Source organism: Chiloscyllium punctatum, chromosome 1 (genome assembly GCF_047496795.1).
Source record: "Chiloscyllium punctatum isolate Juve2018m chromosome 1, sChiPun1.3, whole genome shotgun sequence".
NCBI classification, from domain to species: Eukaryota; Metazoa; Chordata; class Chondrichthyes; order Orectolobiformes; family Hemiscylliidae; genus Chiloscyllium; species Chiloscyllium punctatum.
Genome location: NC_092739.1, coordinates 125,754,741 through 125,767,247, shown reverse-complemented (window position 1 = coordinate 125,767,247; position 12,507 = coordinate 125,754,741). Strand labels below are relative to the sequence as shown.

Here is a 12,507-nt window from a genome sequence, read left to right as displayed (position 1 = left end):
CAGTATACTTGCTGTGATATACACATTCGTTTCACCTTCATTGCAACAACACTTAAGAAGCTCAATAATATCAAAGCAATAATTTAATTGGCATCCCATTCATCATTATAAACCCTCATTCCCTCCACCATTGGCATGCAGTGGCAGTAGTATGCACCATCTTAGAACATAGAATATTACAGCGCAGAACAGGCCCTTCAGCCTTCGAAGTTCGCAGGTTGGTACAACAAATCTAAGCCCATCCCCCTACACTATCCCATCATCATCCATATACTTATCCAAGGACTGTTTAAATGCCCTTAATGTGGTTGAGTTAACTACATTGGCAGGCAGGGCATTCTATGCCGTTATCACTCTGAGTAAAGAACCTGCCTCTGACATCTGTCTTTAATCTATCACCCCTCAGTTTGCAGCTATGCTCTCTCGTACAAGCAGATTTCATCATCCTCGGAAAAATACTTTCACTGTCCATCCTATCTAATCCTCTGATCATCTTGTATGTCTCAACTAAATCCCCTCTTAGCCTTCTTCTTTCCAATGAGAAGAGATCCAAGTCCCCCAGCCTTTCTTCATCAGACCTTCGCTCCAGACCAGGCAACATTCTGGTAAATCTCCTCTGCACATTTTCCCATGCTTCCACATCCTTCCTGTAATGGGACAAACAGAACTGCACACAATACTCCAAGTGAGGCCACACTAGCGTTTTGTACTGTTGCAGCATGACATTACAGCTCCGGAACTCCATTCCTCTACAAATAAAATCTAATACACTATACGCCTTTTTAACAGCACTATCAATCTGGGTGGCAACATGGACACCAAGATCCCTCTGCACATCCATGCCAACAAAAATCTTTCCATTGACCCAGTATTCTGGCTTCCTGTTATTCTTCCCAAAGTGAATCACCTCACAATTAACTGCATTGAACTCAACTTTCCACCTTTCAGTCCAATTCTGCAGTGTATCCAAGTCTCCCTGCAACCGGCAACATTCTTCCACACTGTCCACTACTCCACTGACTTTAGTGTCATCTGCAAACTCACTAACCCATCCACCTATGCCTACGTCCAAGTCATTTATAAAAATGACAAACAACAGTGCTCCTTGTGGAACACTACTAGTAACAAGACTCCAGGTTGAATACTTTCTATCAACCACCACTTTCAGAAAGCCAGTTGCTAATCCAAACTGCTAAATCACCTTTAATCCCATGCCCCAGCAGTTTCTCCAATACCCTACCATGTGGAATCTTATCAAAGGCTGTACTGAAGTCCATATACACAACATCAACTGCCCTACCCACATCCACATGCTTGATCACTTTCTCAAAAAACTCAGTAAGACACATCCTGCTCTTGATGAATCCAAGTTGACTATTTCCAATTAAATTGTTGCATGCTGGAAGATTATAAATCCTATCTCAATCCTTTCCAAAACCTTTCCGACAACAGGTGTAAGGTTCACTGGTCTATAACTACCTAGGTCATCTCTGCCTCCCTTCTTGAACAAGGGCACAGCATTTGCAATCCTCCAGTCCTCAGGTACTAAACCTGTAGCCAATGACGACTCAAAGATCAAGGCCAAAGGCTCGGCCATCTCCACCCCTAGCTTCCCAGGGAATGTATCTACTTTCACACCTTCTAGAAATGATAACACCATCTCCTTACCCACCTCAATCTTGTCAAGTCTAATAAGCCGTAACTCTGTCTTATCCTCTACAATATTCTCCTTTTCCTGAGTGAAAAAAGATCAGGAGTGTTCATTTAGCACCTCTCCGATCTTCACAGGTTACACACACAACTTCCTACTTTGTCGTTGACAGGCCCTATTTCTACCCTAGTCGTCCTTTTATTCCTCATATATCTATAGAAAGCTTTAGGGTTCTCCTTTTATTCTATTTGCTAAAGACTGCTCGTGTCCCCTGCTTGCTCTTCTTAACTCTCTCTTTAAATCCTTCCTAGCTGATTTGTAACTCTCCATTGCCTCATCTGAACCATCTCACCTCAACGTCAATAAGCCTCCCTTTTCCACTTAACAAGAGATGCAATTTCTTTAGTAATCCATGGTTCCCTTACCTTATCACTTTCTCCCTGCCTGACAGGGACATACCTATCAAAGACACGCAATATCTGTTCCTTAAACCAGCTCCACATTTTGATTTCCCCCATCCCTGCATTTTTCTGCCCCATTCTATGCCTCCTACGTCTTGCCTAATTGCATTATAATTGCCCTTCCCCCATCTATAACTCTTACCCTGTGGCATGTACCTAACACCTTCCATCGCTAAACTAAATGTAACTGAATTATGGTCACTGTCTCCAAAGTGCTCACCTATCACTGAATCGAACACCTGGCCTGATTCATTACCAAGCACCAGATCCAGTATGGCCTCCCCTCTTGTCGGCCCTTTGACATACTGTGTCAGGAAACCCTCCAGCACACATTGGACAAAAGTTGACCTACACAGCATATTAGAATTATAGCATTTCCAGTCAATGTTGGGTAAGTTAAAGTCCCCCATAATGATCACCCTGTTCCTTTCACTCCTGCCCAGAATCAATTTGCCAATCCTCTCCTCCACATCCCTGGAACATTGCGGAGGCTGAAAAAATCTCCAAGCAGTGTGACCTCTCCTCTACTGTTTCTAACCTCAGCCCATACCACCTCAGTAGACAAGTCCTCATCAAAAGTTCTTTCAGCCACAGTTATACTGTCCTTGACTAACAAAGCCACACCTCCCCCTTTTTACTACCTTCTCTCATCTTAATGAAAGGTCTAAAACTCTGGAACCTGCAACATCAATTCCTGACCTTGCTCTATCCATCACTCAGAAATGGCCACAATGTCAAAGTTCCAGGTACCTATCCATGCTGCAAGCTCCCCAACCTTATTCCAGATATTCCTGGCGTTGATGTAGACACACTTCAAACTAACTTGCTGTCTGCCAGAACACTCTTGTGACCATGAAAGCCTGCCCATGTCCTCCCTGCTCTCATCCTCCTGTGCTCTGGGACTACACCACAAGTTCCCATCCCCCTGCTGAGCTAGTTTAAATGCACCCGAATAGCATTAGCAAATTTCTCACACAGGATATTAGTACCCCTGTGGTTCAAGTGAAGACTGTCCTGTTTGTAGAGGTCGCGCCTTCCCCAGAATGAGCCCCAATTATCCAAGAACCTGAAACCCTCCCTCCTGCACCATCCCTGCAGCCACATGTTTAGCTGCTGTCTCTCCCTGTTCCTTGCTTCGCTATCATGTAGCACGGGTAACAATTCAGAGATAACAACATTGTTTGTTCTGACTCTCAGCTTCCACCCTAGCTCCCTTAAATCTTGCCTTACATCCCTATCCCTCTTTATACCTGTGTTGTTGGTACCTATGTGGACCATGACTTGAGGCTGGTCACCCTCTCCCTTCAGGACCCCAAAGACACGATCGGAGACATCACGAACCCTGGCACCTGGGAGGCACCTGAAAGAGACTCACAGTTAGTGAGTCTCTTTCGTTCCCAGCAAACCTTCTATCTGACCCTCTAACTATTGAGTCCCCAATGACTAACAGTCTCCTCCTTTCCCCCTTTCCCTTCTTTGCAACAAGGGCAGACTCTGTGCTAGAAACCTGACCCCAGTGAATGCCCTGGTAAGTTGTCCCCCTCCAACAGTGTCTAAAACAATATACTTATTTTTCAGGTGAACGACCACAAGGCATCCCTGCATTGATTGTTTTTTTCCCCCTTCTAACAGTTACCCAGCTTTCATCGTGCCTAGGAGTTACTACTTCCCTGTAACTCTTATCTATCACAGACTCTGCCTCCTGAATGATCCTAAGTTCTTCAAGTGTACCAGTAGGAAGATCATGGGCAGCAGGCATGGGATAGCACCAGCACCTACAAACCGCACACCCCCACACACCCCCCACTTCAAAGTTTTATAACATCCTGACTTAGACTATATGGTCATTTCTTCACTGTCACTTGGCCAAAAGCTTCTGTCCTTAAAAGCACGGAGTTATCTATGTCAGAAGGACTGTTCAAAGGGTGGCTCAGTATCACATGCTTAAGGTCAGTATGGATTGGCAATAAATGCTGATCCTGCCCAAATCTTGTGAAAGAATTAGAAAAACTGGAACTTGCTCTGATAGTTTTTTTTCTCTCCTCACTTGGAGCAAATCTCCTAATAAAACGTCATTAGTGTGAAGCTCTGCAAGTTAAGAATTTTTATTTTAATTTCAAATGTAAATTCGGGATGTGCAACATGAAACCTTTCTTGACGAAAGTGTAAGTCAGAGCTTTGGGCTGTGGCATCATAGTTCTAGTTCCCTAATCCACACTCACTTAACTTTAATGCCATGAGCACTGAAATTATATGAGAATAATTACTGTTGGGTACAATTAAACTGACTTAAAAGATTTAAAGGATTAAATACTAGAAAGTGATGTCTGAACCTTCACATCTGCCTTTGTGTTAAGTTTACTGTTCTCAGGAACCCTGTAGATGTTTAATTTGTACAAGTAAACCAGGAATCTTTTGCACCTGGATGAAAATTCTGACTTAGAAAGAAAGGAAAACCTGAGAACAGTGAAGAAGTGAATGCAGCAGAGAGGTAGATTTTCATGTGTTTTGTCTCCAAATGGAGTATTTTACCTCTCTTTTTAAAATTATTCATTCAGTACTCCTTTTTTTAAATTACTCATTCACAAATATTTGAGAAGATTTGTAGCTCAGGTTGAGGTTCAGGTTCTAAGTTTGCTCGCTGAGATGGTAGGTGTGTTCTCAGGTGTTCCGTCACCATGTTGGGTAACATCATCAGTGAGCCTCTGTTGAAGCGCTGGTGTTCTGTCCCACTTTCTGTTTATGAGTCTTGCTCTGTTGTGCTGGGTGATATCATTTCCGGTTCTTTTTCTCAGAGGTTGGTAAATGGGGTCCAAATTGATGTGTTTATTGATGGAGTTCCGGTTTGAATGCCAGGCCTCTAGGAATTCTTGTTTGTGTCTTTGTTGAGCCTGTCCCAGGATGGATGTGTTGTCCCAGTCAAAGTAGTGTCCTTCATCCATATGCTGAAAATGTGTTGCTGGAAAAGCGCAGCAGGTCAGGCAGCATCCAAGGAACAGGAGAATCGACATTTCGGGCATCAGCCCTTCAGTCCCTGAAGAAGGGCTGATGCCCGAAACGTCGATTCTCCTGTTCCTTGGATGTTGCCTGACCTGCTGTGCTTTTCCAGCAACACATTTTCAGCTCTGATCTCCAGCATCTGCAGTCCTCACTTTCTCCTCCTTCATCCATATGTAAGGATACTAGTGATAGTTGGTCATATCTTTTGGTGGCAAAAGACATGACCAACTATCACTAGTATCCTTACATATGAATGAAGAACACTACTTTGACTGGGACAACACATCCATCCTGGGACAGGCTAAACAAAGATACAAACAAGAATTCCTAGAAGCCTGCCATTCAAACTGGAACTCCATCAATAAACACATCAATTTGGAGCCCATTTACCAACCTCTGAGAAAAAGAACCGGAAATGATATCACCTACTATGAGAGACCAAGACACATAAACACAAAGCTGGACAGAACACCAGTGCTTCAGGCTCTCTGATGTTACCTAGCAGGGTGACAACGTGTCTGAGGACAAACCTACCAGCTCAACAAGCAAACTTACAACCTGTTTGTTCACAGAATATGCTTTCTGTTTTAGTTCATGCCAATATGGGTGTCACTGGCGAGGCCAGTATTTACTGCCCAACCCTAATTGCCTTCATTTTTTGAGAGGCAACCGCATTGCAATGGATCTAGAATCGCATATAGACTAGACTACGTAAAGTTGGCACATTTTCTTTCCCGAAAGGAAATTTAGTGAACCAAATGTGTTTTTATGACAGTCAGCAGATTGCCATTAGGCAAGCTCTTTATTCCAGGTTTTTCAAATTAAATTCAGACTTCACCATCTGCCACAGTGGGATTCAAACCAGAACATTAGAATATTAACCCGGGGTTCTGGATTATGAGTGCAATGACATTATCACTGCACCACTGACTCCAAATTACACAGAGTTTGGCAATTTTGGATGGTATTTCTTTTAGTACAAGGAGTCTGATGAACAAGATAGATGAGTTGAGGGCACAAGTTAAAACTTGGTGGTACGAGCTCATTGTTATCACTGAGATATGCTTTGAAGAGGGCAGGATTGGCAGTTCCAAATTCCAGGATATGGGAACGTCAGGCGAGAGAGGGATGGAGATAAAGGAGGAGAGGATATTGCAGTTTTGATAAGGGAATCAATTACAGCACTAAGGAAGGATGACACTTTAGAAAGCACCTCAAATGAAGCCACGTGGGTAGAACGTAGAAAGCAAAAAGCAGCAATTACGTTGCAGAAGTGTACTCTAGGCCCCCTAACCATCTGAGAAAAATTGAAGACCAGATATGTAGGTAAATTTCAGAGAAGTGTAAACATAGTAGGATCGTGATTATGCAGTGGTTTTAACATCCCCAAATTGGATACAGTAGTCATAGTGTGAAAGGTTTACAGAGATCAGAATTCTTTCAATATATTCCTTTTAAACCAATATATAGAAGGCCATAACAGAGAGGGGCAGTACTGGACTTAATCTTAGGTAACGAAGCCAGGCAAGTAATTGAAGTATCAGCGAGGAAGCATTTTGCAGACAGCAATCATAACTCCGTCATATTCAAGATTGTTACAGAAAAGGACAATTTGAAGCTCTAAACTGGGGAAGGCCATTTCTAATAAGAACAGGCATAAGTTAGCTAGAGTCAACTGGGAGCAGGTACTGTTACATAAATTTGTGTCAAAGCAGTGGGACACAAAGAAAAAGGAAATAGAGAGAATACAGGCCCAACATGTTCCAATCATGGCAAAGGGTGAGACCAACAAATTCTGTGAACCCTGGATATTAAGGATTGGATAAAGAGAAAAAGGAAGGGTTTTGGCAGACACTAAATATACAAAATAGCATTAGCCCTAAAGGAGTACAACATGTGCAAAGGAAAACTTAAAATAGAAATTAGGAGAAAAAAGTGGGGCATGATAAGATAATGTCAGAATTTTCCTTTATTTTACGTAGGTTGTTTTACAAGTACATTACAGGTAAAGAAAAACAAGGGAAAGAGTAGGGCTCATGAAGGATCTTAGCAGTAATTTGTGCCAGAGGACGTAGGAAAGATTCTAAATGAATACTTTGGTGTTTGCTAGAGACAGAGATGATTTGGGTAGAGAATTTAGGGTAAAGGACTGTAATATACTTTAAAAAACTACTATAGTCAGAGAGGAGGTTCTGAGTAGTCTGGCAGGCTATGGATAAAATAGTCAGATGGTCTTATCCCTCGAAAGTGGAAATCAATCTGGGTAAATATGAGGGAATGCACTTGGGCAGGACAAACAAGGCAAGAGAATACATGATGTAGGACTCAGTAAGGATCAGAGCCCATCTGATTCACTAATATCCTTTAGGGAAGGAAATCTGCCATCCTTACCTGTTCTGGACTACATGGACTCCAGCCTCACAGCAGTGTGGTTGGCTCTTAACTGCCCTCTGGGCAATTCTGCTATGAATTTCGTGTCAGGAATTGGCACTGTCTAGTCTCTCTCCATTGCCTGGGAGACCAGCAACCTACCTGTAAATGAGGTGAGGTTAGGAAATAATGAGATGTTAATATATGTAAAGGGCTGCACACCACTCACCAGCGAGAATCTCACCAAACTGTTGAAATTAGAGCTAATGGTGCCCTCATCCCGTGAGTGAATAAAACAAAATGCAAATGATGAAGTAAACACATTCCTCTTCTTCCAAAGACAAAGGTTATCCCAGTGGTTGTACGTAGGCTCAGGTATGCAATTCAAGTAACATAGGCAGGTTAGAAAAGTGTTTACAAGAAAAACATTTCAAATTTTATTGAACATTTTGGATGTTTTAACAGCTGGTCCTCATCTAGTAATTGTCCACAGGTTTGAAGAGCTAGGAATTTTGTTTTGTTTTTCTGTCTCAGACCAATGGTCCATCGCAATTATTCCCTTACTAATCATTTGTTGTAAATCTCTTGTTTTTGGTGTATGGACATGTTATGACATGCCTCCAGAGCAGATGGACCTTAAATCTACCTTCAGGTTTAGAGGTAGGACTACTGTACTGCACTGTAGGAGCCTGTGTCGTTTTAGTCAACTGATGTGTTATGACACTTCTGAAGCAGTTGGGACTTAAACCTTTATATTTTTTATTAATCTATTTTTCTAACCAAGCTGTTTAGAGGTGTTATTATATACCTCTGGAGCAGGTGGAACTTCAACCTGAACCCCAAGTACTGATAATTCATTCAATGGTATGTACCATATGCTTTGCTACAATTTAATGGGGCAATGATGTGATATGGGTCACTCCCATCCAGTGCACAAATGTTGAAACAGATGGATTGAAAAGAATGCTCATCGTATCAACAATGATCATGCTTGTTAAGTTGCAGAGTCACTGGACAATGGGAAATTTTTAGAGAAATAATATGTCACAGGGATACAATCTTCTCATTGCACTGTGAATAGGTCTGTTTATAATTTTGAAACATTGTGTGGATGTGAAGGCTGTCTCCACTACTGGGATTGATACATTTGAATCTCTCACATGCATTCATGAGTTGTTGAATATTCTGCTTCCTCCTTACTGGCCAGTGCAGAGGTTAACTTGCTAATTGTGTTGTGCAACCAGTAACCATGTGTACCCAGTATAACATGGACATGCTATCTTGGCATTATTCTTTCAGTATTAGAACTTCTTTACAATTGAAAACATCTGTAATACATCAGGTTCGTCTCTGCAAGAATAAAAATCAATTAATTCTTCTTAGCAATATCTTTAAGACTGTCAGGCTTTCCCTGGATGATGATATCTTGCGATCACAAGGTGTCGGTGAATTGTAAAGTGTGGTATTGAAGTACTGAACTACAACTTTGCCTGTAATTTTCTTTATTGGTATAGATGCTCCAAGATCCATCACTTCCAAATGACTTCCAAAACATCAGTACAGTCTTACAGTGAACCTTGAAGCAGCTATATGGCCTCACTTAATGTGAACTTCGGTAAACTATTATAAGTGAGCCCCCAAAGTACCATGATGATGTAGCGAGGCTGCTACCAATGTCAGTCGATGGAGGGTACAGGTGTTTGCTACCCATGCAGCGTAGTTTGAGATACTGAGGAATGCAGGCAAAGGTAGATGCCCAGAAAAGGTGCCAATGAGCTGCAGCTGCTTGGTAACTGCTATGAATTTCGTGTCAGGAATTGGCACTCTCTAGTCTCTCTCCATTGCCTGGGAGACCAGCAACCTACCTGTAAATGAGGTGAGGTTAGGAAATAATGAAATGTTAATATATGTAAAGGGGCTGCACACCACTCACCAGCGAGAATCTCACCAAACTGTTGAAACGTTATGCAGAAAATTTGACTTATTTTACTCAACTCTGGAAATTTCATTTATCAATTCTTATCATATTTTCCCAACTGTCTCATCATTGTCTGTGTCATTCAGGGGCTGGGAAAATTCTGTGGGTAGATTTTGTTTCAGATAGGCCTTTGTCTATTTAGGCGAAACTGTCTTTCAGGCAGAGGTGCAAGTGTTGATCGAGAAACCTGGATTGTAAGTGCATTCTCTGACACAGTGCTTATGCAACAAACATTTGATCCTAAACTGAGAAAAAAAGAGGTTACTTGACCCAACAATTCAGCAAATGGTGGATTGATTTGAACCATAATTACCCTACTCTTTTGTAGAAATATGTTCGTTGCTTCTTGAATACATTTAGAGTTAATTGATTCAATGGAAATTCTGATGAATTACTTTGAATCAATTAAATCTAAATGTATTCAAGAAGCAACCGAGGTATCATTGCTTTACTTGACTTGGTTTTTTTGGTTTAAAAAGTTTTGCTAAGCTTCCCAGTTCATTTCCAAATTCGTATTTTTTTCTTATTTAATTGCTTTGTAATGATTAAGAGCTAATTTCTTGGTGATCCAGTGATCTGAAAGATGCATTTTCTTTTGTTTTTAAACAGTTCAGAGGACCTAGATAAATGCTCATTGAAGGTCCTGGATCCAGAAGGAAGTCCCAGCCGGAGTTTGCTCCATGTGATGGGCAACCGGGGTGTGACTGTGAAAGACCTGTTGGAGTTCCTTCAAGTTATGGGACAGACTGAGGCCTTTCAGCTGCTGAGATCCTCAGGTTAGGTTAAATGACCTTTTGTTTATGGACATTTGTGAACCAGTTCTTTTTTTAACATAATAATAAACTCATTCCCATTTTCAAGACTGACTGATAGGAAGAGGATAACAGGCACCAGTTGCTCGTTCCCATACATGATATAGAAACTGGGACTTCTGATCCTTGATCTCAATGGGTGACTGGACCATTCATCTGTTTGGGCGGGAGGGCACTTTCAACTTGTGTCAAATCTAGATTTGTACATTAAAAGTCCCAGGGTTATTTCAAAGTATTGTGTGCCACATAGGCTCAGCTCATTGCTACTAAGCACTGACTGGCTTAACCAGACATTCTTAAAGGGAGAGCTGCAGATTTTGCATATAAAATTTAATCAGGTCATTTACTTTCAAATGGAATGTATTCTACTTTGCTGCTGGGCATTTAACAGGCAAGACTGGATTTTTGCATGGGGAATGGTCCATGCGGGGACATTATTTTAAGTTTGGGAAATGCAGAAGTATGAGTTTCCTGAATGTCCAGCAGTATTTAACTGGTGAATATCTTGAACTATTTTGCTGTAGTTTTCCTAGTCACAGTCAGACTCCCATAGTTACCTGGATTACACCTCTTCCCACCCTATCTCTTGCAAAAATGCCATCCCGTATTCCCAATTCCTCCGCCTCCGCCGTATCTGCTCCCAGGAGGACCAGTTCCACCATAGGACACACCAGATGGCCTCCTTCTTTAGAGACCGGAATTTCCCTTCCCACGTGGTTAAAGATGCCCTCCAACGCATCTCGTCCATATCCCGCACGTCCGCCCTCAGACCCCACCCCTCCAACCGTAACAAGGACAGAACGCCCCTGGTGCTCACCTTCCACCCTACAAACCTTCGCATCAACCAAATCATCCACCGACATTTCCGCCACCTCCAAAAAGACCCCACCACCAGGGATATATTTCCCTCCCCACCCCTTTCCGCCTTCCGCAAAGACCGTTCCCTCCGTGACTACCTGGTCAGGTCCACACCCCCTACGACCCACCCTCCCATTCTGGCACTTTCCCTTGCCACCGCAGGAACTGTAAAACCTGTGCCCACACCTCCTCCCTCACCTCTATCCAAGGCCCTAAAGGAGCCTTCCACATCCATCAAAGTTTCACCTGCACATCCACCAATATCATTTATTGTATCCGTTGCTCCCGATGTGGTCTTCTCTACATTGGGGAGACTGGGCGCCTCCTAGCAGAGTGCTTTAGGGAACATCTCCGAGACACCCGCACCAATCAACCAAACCGCCCCGTGGCCCAACATTTCAACTCCCCCTCCCACTCTGCCGAGGACATGGAGGTCCTGGGCCTCCTTCACCGCCGCTCCCTCACCACCAGACGCCTGGAGGAAGAACGCCTCATCTTCCGCCTCGGAACACTTCAACCCCAGGGCATCAATGTGGACTTCAACAGCTTCCTCATTTCCCCTTCCCCCACCTCATCCTAGTTTCAAACTTCCAGCTCAGTTACTGTCTCCTTGACTTGTCCGACCTGCCTATCTTCTTTTCCACCTATCCACTCCACCCTCTCCTCCTTGACCTATCACCTTCATCTCCTCCCCCACTCACCCATTGTACTCTATGCTACTCTCTCCCCACCCCCACCCTCCTCTATCTTATCTCTCCATGCTTCAGGCTCACTGCCTTTATTCCTGATGAAGGGCTTTTGCCCGAAACGTTGATTTCGCTGCTCGTTGGATGCTGCCTGAACTGCTGTGCTCTTCCAGCACCACTAATCCAGTATTTGATTTTCAGCATCTGCAATCATTGTTTTTACCTTATTAATAGGAGGTGTCATGTCAGCTTAGGAACACTGCAGCAGAACGTCACCAGCCAGGTTGGCAGGGAAGCAGCTGGGCGGATTAAGGGAGATCAGAGCAGGACAGTGATCGGGGGAGGGTGGATGTAGTCATGTAGATGATGGTTGGAGTGCATTATTGTGGTTGTGGGTGGTATTTGGAAGAGATTTGATTAATGCGAGGCTGATGTGATTGGAGTCAACGGTAAGGGTCACGATGGTCATGGAGAATGTCGATGCTGAGGTGGAGAACAATTGTTGGCCATAACTGGGGTTGGGAGGAAAAATTGGTCATTTACATAAATGATTTGGATGCGAGCATAAGAAGTACAGTTAGTAAGTTTGCAGATGACACCAAAATTGGAGGTGTAGTGGACAGCGAAGAGGGTTACCACAGATTACAACAGGATCTTGACCAGATGGGCCAATGGGCTGAGAATGGCAGAT

General features: G+C 43.0%; 1 protein-coding gene across 5 annotated transcripts in view; it reads left to right on the top strand.

The window, feature by feature from the left end:
* malt1 (MALT paracaspase 1) overlaps positions 1 to 12,507 on the top strand; it is a 145,453-nt gene that overhangs the window by 47,536 nt on the left and 85,410 nt on the right. For all 5 annotated transcript variants that reach the window (XM_072573678.1, XM_072573657.1, XM_072573668.1 and 2 more), the window contains one exon: positions 10,070 to 10,236. In XM_072573678.1, coding sequence (XP_072429779.1) covers positions 10,070 to 10,236 — 167 coding nt within the window. The remainder of the gene's footprint in view (positions 1 to 10,069; positions 10,237 to 12,507) is intronic.